At 35.4% G+C, this 14,842-nt stretch overlaps 1 protein-coding gene across 3 annotated transcripts; it reads left to right on the top strand.

The window, feature by feature from the left end:
- The first annotated feature begins 1,640 nt into the window (after positions 1-1,640).
- Positions 1,641-8,333, top strand: LOC147507071 (putative phospholipid-transporting ATPase 4). 3 transcript variants are annotated; one of them, XM_086599787.1, is made up of 12 exons: positions 1,694-1,835; positions 2,271-4,327; positions 4,441-4,551; positions 5,023-5,299; positions 5,403-5,491; positions 5,635-5,722; positions 5,861-6,070; positions 6,150-6,275; positions 6,764-6,862; positions 6,975-7,166; positions 7,248-7,948; positions 8,025-8,333. In XM_086599787.1, the coding sequence occupies exons 2-11, from the start codon at positions 2,502-2,504 to the stop codon at positions 7,911-7,913; spliced, it is 3,684 nt and encodes a 1,227-aa protein (XP_086455913.1). In that variant the 5' UTR covers positions 1,694-1,835; positions 2,271-2,501; the 3' UTR covers positions 7,914-7,948; positions 8,025-8,333. The 3 variants fall into 3 exon arrangements, with proteins under 3 accessions (XP_086455912.1, XP_086455913.1, XP_086455911.1); XM_086599786.1 differs by having other exon boundaries at positions 1,641-1,835; positions 2,319-4,327; positions 7,248-8,333; XM_086599785.1 differs by having other exon boundaries at positions 7,248-8,333.
- Positions 8,334-14,842: the final 6,509 nt, after the last annotated feature.

Genomic DNA, 14,842 nt, shown 5'->3' with positions numbered 1-14,842 from the left:
GGTTAAATTAGCTGTGTCAAGCACCTTGCACAAGACTTGTATCAACATGATTGTCATATAATGAGTATGAAATATGGGCCATGAAAAAACGACTGCACAGAAAATATTGCCAATGTCTGAGTGTGTTATTTTAGACTTAGTCCACGCGTGTTATCTAAATTCGCTAATTATCACATTGTTATCATCATCGCAATCGACAAGTTTGTTGAGAGGTTGCTGTTAATTAGTTAGTGCGAATAGTTCAAGTCCTTGCTAAATGCTGATTTTGAACCAAAACATTTTCAAATTTTAGTGAATGATGCCAAGTCTGCTTTCACAATTGAAGATGTTCTCCTGTTCCAAAAGTTTCGTGTTGAAGGTCCGTGTTTACAAATGGTTAGGAAAGAGTGGAAGACAACAATGTGACTTGAAAACGAAGTTGATCTTTGGCATGATATAATTATTTGATAAATTTTTAACTTCAAAAATCGGTGACGTGTGTCTTTTATGAATTTTTTTTAAGGGACCACTGGGTCATAATCTCCATTTTCAAAATTAAAAAAAGCAATAGACGTTGTCAAGGATATCGACACCAATATTGAGAAAAGAGTCTAATATAAGAGGTGTCATGGTATGACGGAAGACCAGTTTGTTGCTTTAGGTTCTTCTTCATCACATCGAGGTGAGACTTGAGACAACTTGAAACTAACTATGAAGATCGAGTTTTTAACAATGGAAATTAATACATGCAGGTCTGTCTTTGTCACATATTTATGCAAACTTCTACACTATAGGATAGCCGTGTCTTTAAGGAGGTACATTTCTCAATGGAACAGTGTATTTCTAATTTCTCTATTTTAAGATTTTATAACCACTTATCTTAATTATTCTAATTTATTTATTTTTTAAACAATTTGTAAAAAACTCCATCATTTTACTGAAATTAAAATTAGTTTCATATTATTTAAAATAATTTAGAAAATTTCATTCACGTCACTGAAATTATATTTAGCAATTCATAATGTTTTTATCAGCTCCCTCATTTTTAAACAATTTATAAAAAACTCCCTCACTTTATTGAAATTAGAATTAGTTTCATATTATTTAAAATAATTTAAAACCTCATTCACGTTATTGAAATTATATTCAACTTCCTAATATTTTTATATTATGTTTCAGATTAGAACTAAAATTAAAAAATCATACCATCCGAGAGATGTTAGAGCGACAAATTTAAAGACTTAAAAACACACCACGACAGGTTTAAAGACTCGAAAAAACACCTATAAATAAGCACAATTCACATACTTGTAATTGTATGCAATATATTATATACAATTAGAAATAGCGAAGATGAGTAAAATACTCAAATTGGAACATGGACATTAGTGGTCCTCCTAGGAATATAAAACTTGATTTGGAATTTTGGACCACGTACCACAGGTAATGCCACTAACTCTTATTAATTTTTTGCCAGTTCATCTTAGGCAATCAAGACTATAATATTAATTCAAAATAATTAACCAAAATAATAACCACCTTAATCTTAAAATATATATATATATATAGGTTGCAGTGTACAACTCTATATATGAAAATAAATAGTTGCACCAAACAACTTAATTTATTATTTCTTCTTTCTAATTTTAGCTAAAAAAAAAAAGACACTGAAATAAAAAAAACCACCGGGAAATCCAATTTACTCGGAAGAGAAAAACAAGAACCCTGCTAAAACCCCTGCTATAATTTCCCTCTCATGATCATATTTCAAATTATGCATGTACTCATAACAACAAAAACATAGCTTTTTAACTCTTAAACACAAGACCAACCTTTGCCCACTATCATAATTCAAGGTACCTTTTTTTTATCCTATCTCATTTTATTTTTTAATCTTCTTCATAGCTGGAGTTCATTTATGTACTTTTTTTTTTTTTTTATAAAAATCAATTCTTTATTATTAAAAGAAGCTATAAATGTGTTGTAGCTAGAAAATGTTTTTTTTTAGCTTTTGAAATATGGTTGGTTTAGTGAGTAGTGATTCTTGTTTTGAGAATTGGAGACTTGGGGTATTGGTTTGTAGGTGAAAGTATATGATTGCCCATTGTGTGTTTATGGTGAATTGTTTATGTGATTTCCAGATCTGAAGATAGAGTGTAGAGATGTTGACTTTTTTTTTTGAGTTGTGTGCTTTTGAGATGAAGTTTTGGATTTAGATTTTTTTAGTATTTAATGAATATATCATTTTTGGACTTTGAACTTTGTACTTAATCAATTAATCAACTTTTCAGCATTGAATATCTGAGTTTGTCAATAGTAACTTCAATTATGTTAGACAGTTTTATAAGTATTCAACTTGTTGATGTTGAATTTGCTTGGGAGCATTGAGAAGGAGTCTGATGGATGAGAATCAGTCATGTTTGTCTGGAATTTTGGTTTTTGGATTATTCTTGGATAACATCAACCCTGAGGTGTGGGTTTTTGGGATTGGTGTTTGTCGATAGTCCCATTTAAGAAAAAAAATGTCTCAGCCGGGTAGGACGAGGGGGAAGCTTCATTTAAGTAATCTGTACAGTTTTTCTTGCTTTAGACCAGATGTCTTACAGTCTGATAGCCAACATTCTTTACAAGGCCCTGGTTTCTCACGGGTTGTATATTGCAATCAACCCCGTCTACATCGGAAAAAACCATTGAAATACCCCACAAATTACATATCAACTACGAAGTACAATATCATCACTTTCCTACCAAAGGCAATATTTGAGCAATTCCGGCGTGTTGCAAATATTTACTTCCTCATGGCTGCTATTTTGTCACTAACACCTGTAAGCCCATTTTCACCTGTGAGTATGATTGCACCACTGGCCTTTGTTATTGGGCTGAGTATGGCGAAGGAAGCTTTGGAAGATTGGCGTAGATTTATGCAGGATATGGAAGTGAATAGCCGAAAGATTAATGTTCACAAAGGAGACGGAGTCTTCAGTTACAGAGCATGGCAAAAGATTCGAGTTGGAGACGTGGTTAAAGTGGAGAAGGATCGCTTCTTCCCTGCTGACTTGCTTCTGTTGTCATCAAGCTACGATGATGGAATTTGCTATGTGGAGACTATGAATTTGGATGGTGAGACGAACTTGAAGGTCAAGAGATCTTTGGAAGTAACATTGTCCTTGGAGGAGGATGCAGCCTTCAGTGATTTTACAGGAACAATTAGATGTGAAGATCCCAATCCTACTCTCTACACGTTTGTTGGTAATCTTGAGTTTGAGCGGCAAGTTTATGCTCTTGATCCAAATCAGATTCTACTTAGAGATTCAAAGCTCAGGAATACACCTTATGTGTATGGAGTGGTGATATTTACCGGCCACGATACTAAAGTCATGCAGAATTCGACAAAGTCGCCCTCGAAAAGGAGTTCAATAGAAAAGAAATTGGACTCTATCATCTATGTCCTATTCACACTTCTTGTTTTGATCTCATTGATCAGCTCAATAGGTTTTGCGGTGAAGATAAAGATTGGGATGCCGGACTGGTGGTACATGCAACCTGAGGATACTACAAACATGTATGATCCACAGAAGCCAGAGACTGCAGGCATTTTACATCTAATAACAGCTCTTATCTTATATGGGTATCTAATACCCATCTCGCTCTATGTCTCCATTGAGCTCGTGAAGGTTTTGCAAGCGATGTTCATTAATAAAGACTTGCACATGTATGATGAAGAGAGTGGGAATCCTGCACAAGCACGAACCTCTAACCTAAATGAGGATCTTGGCCAAGTCGACACAATCCTCTCGGATAAAACAGGAACTCTCACATGCAATCAGATGGATTTTCTAAAATGTTCTATTGCCGGCATTTCCTATGGGGTGGTTTCTAGTGAGGTGGAAATGGCTGCAGCTAAACAGCTAGCCTTTGACCTTAATGGGCAGGTTTCAGGAGCATCAACTCCCATGCATAGCAGGCCACAGTATTTGTCGGAGAACAGAGGAAGCGACTTTGGAAAGTCAGAAATTGAACTGGAAACAATTATTACTCCTACGAGTGAGAGACAGAGGCATATGATAAAGGGGTTCAGTTTTGAGGACAGTCGCCTCATGGATGGAAATTGGTTGAAAGAGCCTGATGCAAATGTCATTTTGTTGTTCTTTCGGATATTGGCAGTTTGTCACACAGCTATTCCCGAACCAAATGAGGAAACTCAGAGTTTCAACTATGAAGCAGAATCACCCGATGAAGCATCTTTTCTGGTTGCAGCTAGAGAGCTTGGGTTCGAGTTCTGCAAAAGAACACAATCAAGTGTTTTCATACGAGAAAGATACTCTTCTTCCGGAAACTTCATTGAAAGGTTAGGACTTAGGACTTCAATTTATTTTATTGTTTTGTTTTTGTGTTGTCCTCCTGTACGTTGACATTATCCGTCAGCTCTTATTGCCTTATATAGCTAGTCTACACTTTCAGGGAGTTTAAAATTCTTAATCTATTGGAGTTCAGTAGCAAACGAAAGCGAATGTCTGTTATTGTGCGTGATGAGGACGGACGCATTTTCCTTATGTGCAAAGGAGCAGACAGGTATGACTCTAAATACTCCAGTCCTACATGTGTATATTTTACCTTGAAGGACCTGGAAGATATGCAATGTGATAATGAGGAGCATCCTACACTTTTTATAAAGTCATCTACTAACTCCAGTTTGCTTCAGCATGGTAGGGGTTTCATAGCCCCTAGCCTTGCCTTAGAAAAATGTTATTTGCTTAAACATATGCCCTGTCTAATGTGAACTGGTGATTTCATTTGGTGTGACATTGACTCGAATCTTTAACATATAAATTACTCTTTTCAGTCATAAGAGTATTTTGATTCCCTTTTTGACGTTGTAAAGCCAAGTAGTAGGAATTGGAATATCTGTAAGGAGAAAAGATTACTCAATTTCCATTGATTTCTTTCAATGCATCTTTGTTTCCTCGAAATGTAGCCATAAGGGTGTGCTTCTAACTTTTCATGGAAGTATTAAATGTACGATTTATGGCTCTAATATCGCAGCATCATATTGGATCGGTTATCAAAAAGTGGAAGAATGTATGAGGAGGAAACGACTAGGCATTTGACTGAATATGGAGAAGCCGGTTTGCGTACGTTGGCTCTCTCTTACAAGGAACTTGAAGAGTCTGAGTATCATGCTTGGAATAATGAATTTCAAAAGGCAAAGACTACTTTAGGGTCCGAAAGGGAGGCTTTGCTTGAGCGAGCATCAGATATGATTGAAAAAGATTTAATTCTTGTCGGTGCAACTGCGGTGGAGGACAAATTACAGAAAGGGGTCAGTTTTCCCCTATGCGCCAGATTGTGCATATATCTTTTCCATGTAGTTTTTAAATTCATTACCTTTTATTGTACTTTTTAATGTTTTTGTATTTCTGTAGGTGCCTCAGTGCATTGATAAACTAGCACAAGCTGGTCTCAAGATCTGGGTGCTAACAGGAGACAAGATGGAAACCGCAATTAACATAGGGTCTGTCACTTTTAAATGTTTAAAATCTACTTAATATTACACAGACATTTTACACGGACACGGACATGCTAGAGCACTATCTCACTCTCTCCCTTGTGAGACCTGCATGTCCCAAAACTGAAACATATGCTCCTGTGATGCAGATTCGCATGCAGTCTACTTCGTCAGGGTATGAAACAGATATGTATAACAACAACGGAGAGTGATATCTTAGCCCAAAATGCTCACAAGGTATGGGGTATTCACTGGTAACGGTTATCAGTTTCCTTAAAAAAGACTTGCATGTGTGCTACTTTGAAATTCAAGTAAGAGAGGGATTGAAGAGAATACTTATGCTACTATTTGTTTGTTTACGTCTTTACTGATCAGGCTGTGAAAGAAAATATTTTAATGCAAATTACCAATGCGTCTCAAATGGTAAAGCTGGAGAAGGACCCTCATGCTGCTTTCGCATTAATTATTGATGGGAAAACTCTATCATATGCTTTAGAAGATGACACGAAGAATCTATTTTTGAGTTTAGCTGTTGGCTGTGCATCTGTCATATGCTGCCGGGTCTCTCCAAAGCAAAAAGCACTGGTAGGATAATTTTTTTTCTCGCAAAGGCTTCACCTGCGAACGTCTTGTTCTATCTTCTCACATCATGATTCGACTTTAGGTGACTAGGCTGGTAAAAGAAGGAACTGGAAAGTTGACTCTAGCAATTGGCGATGGTGCCAATGATGTTGGTATGATTCAAGAGGCAGATATTGGCATAGGAATCAGTGGTGTAGAAGGAATGCAGGTTGGTAACACATCAAACTAGCTGTTTTAAATTTTCTATAGGCATCAGTTATTTTATGAAAGGCTCAATCATTTGGATTTTTTTTTCCTTGACCCTATTCTCTGTTATGTCGAAGTTCTATATGCTTTTGGAATATCGATGTGCCTTCTCTTTTAATTCTTTTGTGGTTGTACAGTTGTAGACATTTCCATCCATCAGCTTGGATCCAATGAGAAGATTCTTTTGTTAATTTTATTTTATTTTTTTTCGGTAAACATCATTTGTTAATTACGCATCATGTGATTGGACAACTTGATAATGTCTTATAAAACTCTTTTTCTAACTTTTTATTGACGAGTAAAATCGGCTTTTGAAAGATTATGTTCAGCCAGTTATGACTTTTAAATTTGGTGTGATTCCTATAGGGCGTGACAATTTTTGTCTTAACTTTACTCATTTCTCGTTGAAATCATTGTCAAGCTCACAACTTCTTTTTCTTTTTATTGCAGGCTGTAATGGCTAGTGATTTTTCTATTTCCCAGTTCCGGTTTCTTGAGAGACTTCTTGTTGTCCATGGACATTGGTGCTATAAGCGGATTGCTCAGATGGTAAGGGTTGAAGAGTGTCCTTGTCATGCTTTTCTCATTGTTGCTGATATATGTATGCTTCCAAATACAACTTACTGATCTCTTCTCATTCATCTGTATGGAATCTGATCAGGTGTGCTATTTCTTCTACAAGAATATTGCCTTTGGCCTCACCCTCTTATACTTTGAAGCATATGCTGGCTTTTCTGGTCAGGCGGTTTATGATGATTGGTACATGACTCTGTTCAATGTAATTCTCACTTCTTTACCTGTCATTTCACTTGGAGTTTTTGAGCAAGATGTCTCTTCAGAAGTCTGCTTACAGGTGAGTTTTGATAAAGCTCAGTCAATTAGTATTTCACTAACACATCACTTGTTACTCATCCATTACCATTCCCTGATGTAGTTCCCAGCACTGTATCAACAAGGACCGAAAAATCTCTTTTTTGATTGGTATAGGATACTTGGGTGGATGGCAAATGGTGTATATTCATCCCTCATCATTTTTTTCCTAAATATTCATATTTTCTGTGAGCAAGCCTTCCGCTCTGGTGGTCAGACAGCAGATATGGCAGCTGTTGGAACCACCATGTTCACCAGCATCATCTGGACTGTAAGCTTACAAATTGCACTCACAATGAGCCATTTCACATGGATCCAGCACCTCTTTGTCTGGGGCAGCATCAGCACGTGGTACATCTTCCTCCTACTCTATGGATTAGCTTCACCACTTGTCTCCGGAAACGCCTACCACATTCTTTTAGAAGCTTTAGCCCCAGCACCCATTTATTGGTCTGCAACCCTACTGGTAACAATTGCGTGTAATATCCCTTATTTAGCCCATGTATCTTTCCAAAGAGCCGTCAACCCTATGGATCATCATGTTATTCAAGAGATCAAGTACTTTAAGATAGATGTGGAGGATCGCCGCATGTGGACAAGGGAACGGTCCAAAGCAAGGCAAAAAACAAAAATAGGGTTCACAGCAAGAGTAGATGCAAAGATCAGACAGTTGAGAGGACGATTGCATAAAAAGCAAGCTGGCGCACAAAATGTAGCATCTCCTCGTTGACCAATTCAATTTTCTGCTACCTTGTTTGTTGTAAGGTAGTTTAGTTTTATTTGATTTTGTAAAGTTTTTTCACACTTCACCCTGTTCATCTCTTTTTGGTTTTCCATTCAGTTACATGGGATGATTTTAAAGTCCCGTTATAGGAGAGGGTTGCTGTTGTTACATTATAGGAGAGCGTTGTTGTTGCTGTTGTTGTTGTCTGTACAATATTTACAAAGCTTTACGAGTTGAAGTTTCAAAGAGGTTGATAGTTCCCTAATTTTCTCCTTGTTATCTTTGTACGTGTTTAAGGGATCAGTGTTGAATGTAGACTTCTGTAGTTGTGTAGAAACTTTGACTTGGAACCATCGCTGTAAATTTCATTTTAGCATAAACTTGTCCGATGTTTTATAAAATGGTGTGATGTGAGCTTTCACTTGATACTTAAGACCAGGTATTGAACTTGTGGAAAAGTTTGATGGCTGCGTGGAAAGAGACGCTGGGGTCTGCCGTCTGCAGCCAAGCTTCTTAATCAAGATGTCTCCTGAAATCGTGTAGTTTTACTCTGCCTAAAGAGGTGATAATATATCATGGTAAATAATTTCAAGAATTCTGATGTTTCGACACTTAAAACTTCATGGGTCCTAAGGTTACCCCCACTAGGAAATTAGGGTCTTTTCTCTAAATACGCAAAAAAAAAAAAATCAAATTGGGTTGACCGTATTTTTTTTTGTGTGTATCCGAGGGAGACTCTAATTTCCCATCAAGCAGGGGGTAATACTCGTTAACCCAAACTTTATAATTGTTATTGAAATTTCGGAACTTCCATAAGACTTTTGGAAATTGGAATATAGTGAGCCTCTAGATTCTAGAACCCCTTCCATCTAAAATGGGGATTGTATGGACCAAAAACCAATATTATGTACCAATGAATATTCCAATCTTTCTGGATATTTTAAACAAAACTTTCGCCATAGATGAGTGTTAAGTTGTGTTTGGCTTCGTTTGCTGCTTGATTATCTGCAAGGCCGGACAAAGAGAAAAGTAAGCAACTGGACCCTTATTGAGTGTTAAGTTGTTTGCTTCCATGGTCTCCATTATAATTTCTAAACTCTTGTTTAAAGGCTTCAAAGACGAGTGAAAGAGCTGCGCCAGTGCTACCCAAGGCAAAAACCTTCCTTGATCTTAGTCAAAATGGATTAATGAGGTATACCTTGATAACCCTACATACGAGAAAACAAATCATCTGAAAATCTATAGTCCGCGTAATCTATTATCATATCCATGTGTATTAAATGGTCTTATAATCCTCAAAAATTAAACTCTTGTCTCAACATTTCCTGAAACCATGCAGTTTGATGTTGGCATGTTGGTTCCTGTAAGGCTGTAATGATACATTTTCTGATCCAGTCTTTGCAATGGTCCGGAATAAACATCAAGGTAGGAGAGATATGGAATTCACTTATTTATATTGAGCTTGTTACCCGAGGCTCTTAGGGTGTGTTTGTTTAGTGGCAAATCTCTAGTGGAAAAACATTAGATTTGTCAGCATTTTTCTACTAGAGTTTTGCCCGGCTAATTTGTAGTGGGAAAATTTCAATTTGCCAGTATTTGTTTGCAAAAATTTATAGTGGGAAAAATTAATGAATGAGAGATAGAGAGATGAAGAGACAAGTGAGAGAGGAGAGCAAATGAAGAGAGAGAGGTGAGAGGAGAGCGAGAGAGAGAGGAGAGGAGAGCGAGAGATTATCTCTTGAGAGCTAGGGCTTGAGAGATCGAGTTGCGGCTGTGAAAGAGAGAGAGGAGATGGTGGCAAATTATTGTTGCCCTAGTGGAAAAATAAGGGGTGGCAAAAAAAGGTTAGGGGGGAGCTGGATTCTATTTTTCCACTTCTAGTGAGAAAATTTCATTTGCCGGCAAATAGCAAATAGTATTTGCCACTACTTTTAAATGCAGCCAAACACTGACAAATAGTGCATCTAGTGGAAAAATTTTATTTGCCACCCCCATTTACCACTAAACAAACACAGCCTTAGTAGATGCCAACTGTTTGACATTAAAATCAGTCCTAATGTATGGAAGTGTAATACACTAATACTATCTCCTTACTAATCCACGCCCTACTACTATGGTAGGACGTCTAGAACTGTCAGTCTATCACTCTTACTAATCTTCTTCTAGAAAATAAATTAAAACACACAAAGAGAAATAGTAGACGTTTAAGTGAATTAATATGCTGAGACATTTGATTGGACACAAAATCGTCTAACAAGCACTTATATTGAACAAAGGAAATGGAATTAGGCCCTTCAGGTTATGGAGTTTTGTTTAGGGATAATAGGTGTCACTTTGTTGCTGTAGTATGCAGACACATAGAATTTGCTACAAATTAATGAAATTATATAGCTGAATGTTTGGCTATACTTGAAGGTGCATGCGGTTTAAAGGAGTTGGAAGAAGTTATGGGTTGAATCGGATTCGGTGGCTGTAATCCATGCTTTTGGGAGCTCACAACTTCCATGGGGGAATGAAGCAAAGATGGGATAAATGTAATGAGAAGCTAGAGTACTGCAAGATAACACCTACATGGAGGGAATGCAACTTCTATGCAGACAAAGTGGCCAAATATGCAGTAGACTTATAGACAAATGAACAACTAGTTTTTGAGGTAAAATGGATTAACACATGGGAGGTTCCACAACAAGTTTACTTTAGATTTGTCTAAAAATCCTAGTAGCGCTACTGTTATAGTCTATAGGATACATATGTACCTTCTCCTCTTTTGTCACACCCCAAAATTTTAAAATATTTAAAATAAGAAATTATCCAAGATGTAATTATCTCAATCGTCACCCTATTCAATCATTTGAAAACCCAGGATAAAATAAAACCCTAATAACATATTATCAACTACGATATTAAAATCTGAGATCAAATTTAAAACCAAAAGGAACAATTCTTCAATCACATTATTAAATTACAAAGAAACTAACCAACTCTAATATATCTGTCTCAAAACAAAATCGTGCATTTCAGAAAAACTTAAACCAAAAAACTCCAAGAGCAAATCCAAATCACATGTCCTCATCCACTGTACTCCACCATCTATGTTTCCAATAACACACTATGTTTCCAATAATACACTCATGTTACAAAATAAAACAAACATGGGTTAACAAATTGGATTTGCTGGTATGAGTAAGACTAAAAATATAAAAACAATATGTTCAATATTTCAAATAAAGAAATATACTATTACAATCAGTTCAACTTGGAAGACAATTGTTAGTTTCGTTTTCTCAAAACGGCATGTAGTTTCTTCCAAAGTAAGATTTCACCCCCAATATACAATTCCAAGAATCTCATATAACAATACTCATCATTCTCACTTTCCAAAATAACTCACAACATAAATATCATTTACATTCCACTTATTAAATGCACATATGATAACCTAATTAAATATGAGTTTGATACACCTTATCTTTAAGCCAACACGTTGTCTTAGGGTAGGATATTTACGTCCATGCATAAAAGATTAATAGATCCTACCCTCCTGCAAAGCAGAGTTAGACATCACAATAAAATGATTTATCTCAGCTAGTCAAATTTCCATTCATAATCAAACCTCATTTAAGACATTTAAGTCTAATTTATACAATCTGGTTCGTCCCGTATATTTGGGAAATACCACTTATCATAATACCTATATCAAGGTTAGTCATTCACATGACATCATTACGTCATAAAGTTTCTGTGTGCATAACCATAGATCTCAGACTATCACAAGTCATTAATATTTTCGTAATAACATATCAAGTTATAGTCATTTCGCAATCACATAAAATATCACAAACATTCACTAATATTATTCACAGACACACTTCACATCCATAACATCACACAATTTCACATACTTTTAGTTCATTCAATTCCACAATGTATCTTGTTTATTAATCACTTATTTGCTGACCTCACCTTTAATTTCTACTCCACGATTTGCATTTCACACATTTGTCAAATCACACATACTTGTGTGTCTCTCTCACACCGAGTACCATTACAAGACATATGTCTCAAGCGGGGATATCGTCTCCAGGAACATATTTACATCTTGCAAACTCGTAACTTGTGAGTCACAGCCATCTCTGGGATTTCCATTCGCATAATCACAATCTCTTATGGGCATTCAATATCTCAGGTCATTTATGGCACATTCAATGAATACCTTTGATCATTCTCACCACATTTAAGGAATACTTACAATATACTAACATGTCATTCATGGCACATTCAATGTATACCTTGGGTCATTCCCGCCACATTCAAGGAATACCCATTATAACACTAACAGATCATTCATAGCACGTTCAATGAATATCTTCCTATCACATGACATCTCAAGTCATAATATATCATTACCAAATCTTGAGGCGTGAAAAGTTCTAAAGGTGTGGCCGACTCATTGAAAATATTATTCTTAGCTCACTTATCATTGTACTATCATTAATCATGCACAACAATTGATCACACGTGCAGAAAGTTATTTTCACGTATCAATGCAAATCAATCACACATTTAAATATCATTGAACGCAACATGAATAGTCATCAATCAAATACAATTCAAACAGCCACAATTACATACACAATTAAATACTAATATTATACACATATAATTATCACAAAAACTAATATATAATATATAATATAGTGGTTGTATCTGTACATAAGGTTACCTACGTATTATATCTTTCAAGATTAGAATCAGGCCTTACGTAGCTCTTAACCAATAAATATCAGCATCCTTGTATATACCTTTAATGAAAACAACAATTTATACTATATAGAATCACATACAATAAGTTTCAAATACTTTCACAATCATATATGTAAAGTTTCATACCCAAATATACACTATGAACTTTTAAATCCAAAAACTCACAAATGGATATTTCTCTACTTTTGATTCTTAAAAAAAAAAAAAAATCTTATGAACCATGTCGGTTCCAAATAAAACCACAGTCTAAAAGTAGACTACAAACATTATATAAAACACCCAAGAAGATTTTAAGAGAATCTTAGTTCATTACTAGATATATTTCCCAAAACAGGTTCATGCACATAAAGGATAACACGGTAGGTTTTCTAGCCAACTTGTCAAAGCAATAACTTTTTTTACAGTCATTCAAATGATACACCACTTGATTATTTGAAAACTAGGATAAGTATACTTATTTCTTCATGTAGAACTCGAAGTCCCAACCTCAGCCCATCTAAAATAAAACTTAGGTCAAAAACGGTAAAAATCCTAATTTTCAGCAGACTAGATTTCTGATGAACTATCTTCCGAATGACACAACTCTTTCCACAGTTATCCAAATGTATCGAGAATTTTTGTGTTTAAAAGTTAACACACAAAATTTACTTTCTTATATTTTACAAAAATACTCAATCTCATTCTAAATGTGCCAAATATAGGCTCAAACACAGTGCACAGAAACTGATTTCTGACGCACTATTTTCTGCCAGTCAAACTTCCAGACGTCATAATTAAATCCATGGGACTTCGAATGCAATGAGGTCAATTGGAATATAAAAGCTTACTCTTTTATGTTTTATAAAAATTCTAACTCTCATCCTAACTATTTTAAAACTGCATTTGAACACAGTGTACAGAAACTGATTTTTGACCCACTGTTTTTTGTCAACCAAACTTCCAGACATTATATCTATCTCCACAGACCTCGGAATTCAATGAGGCCAATTGGGTTAGAAAGAAAACTCAGAAAACTCAACTTTTAATGTTTTGGCGAGAGTTTGAATCTGACTCTAACTAGGTGAAAACTCTATTCCAATCCAGGCACAGACCTGATTTCTGTAGTCAGAAAATTCTGACGTGCCAACTTCCGAAGGGTGTAACTCCTTCTACATAAACCGAAATGCTACGAGGCTTATTAAGTTTGAAAGAGTACAACTGAAACTTAATTAACATGCTTTAATCAAAACCTATATCAATTTTTAAAGACACTGAAAATCATCTCCAAATCAGATAAAATTCCTAACTTGAATAAGAACAAAACAACACCAATATAGGAACAAAGTGTATAGTATGCCCATTTGAGTACTTATCAAATTTAATAGAAGAGTTCGTATTCAGGTAGTATCCTTATACACTAAGAAAATTGTTCAAAACTAATAGATAGGTTATGCTCACGCGGCACATTAAAGTCAGACTTATAACCTTGCAAAATTATTAGGTGGGGTCGTGGGGATAAATGTAAAGGGTGTTGTACCTCCTTGTATTTAAAACCCGTTTCTCCCATGCATGGAAATTATATATCATGACTTATTTTAATATAATAACCAAATCCATACATTAGAGAACCCACCACCAATTAGACGTGTATATATATAACCCACCACCAATTAACAATTCTTAGCCACAAATTAGACCACCGGCCACCAGAAACTACATGTGAAATTTGCTAACAGGAAACTAACATGGAAAATACCTATCCAAACACATATATCAACAAGGGAATCTTAGCGTTTGTACTTATCTCATGCATCAAAATCAAACAATACCCTTCAGTTAAAATAGTAATCTATAAGGTTTTTAACATAGCTTTAGACAACCTTTTAAACAATCCAAAGGTTATAATAAACCATTCAAAGCAATCAACATCTTATAGACTACCAAAGACCACTTAACAATCAGTGAAAAATCTTTATCTAGCAACTGTGAACCTTGCGACAGAAAGACAGTATGTCAAATTGTCAACCTTGCTAAGTAACATATAATATACAATATATGAATTTGATAAAATTAATTAATACATTTTTAAATCTCCAAATCCATTAAATAAAATGTGTAACTATTACAAATTATGTGATAATAAAAAAAATAAAATTTCAAAAGAATTAAGCAAGTTTAAACTACTCACCGAA

This window comes from Coptis chinensis, chromosome 3 (assembly GCF_015680905.1).
Source record: "Coptis chinensis isolate HL-2020 chromosome 3, ASM1568090v1, whole genome shotgun sequence".
NCBI classification, from domain to species: Eukaryota; Viridiplantae; Streptophyta; class Magnoliopsida; order Ranunculales; family Ranunculaceae; genus Coptis; species Coptis chinensis.
This window is presented reverse-complemented; position numbering and strand designations above follow the sequence as displayed.

Bases quoted from the DNA above. Each gene is read 5' to 3' on its own strand.
- LOC147507071 (XM_086599786.1), top strand. From the start codon at position 2,502: ATGTCTCAGCCGGGTAGGACGAGGGGGAAGCTTCATTTAAGTAATCTG. The intron at 5,723-5,860 runs GTATGGGGTATT...TTTACTGATCAG, and splicing joins TAGCCCAAAATGCTCACAAG to GCTGTGAAAGAAAATATTTT. The intron at 6,071-6,149 runs GTAGGATAATTT...ATTCGACTTTAG, and splicing joins CTCCAAAGCAAAAAGCACTG to GTGACTAGGCTGGTAAAAGA.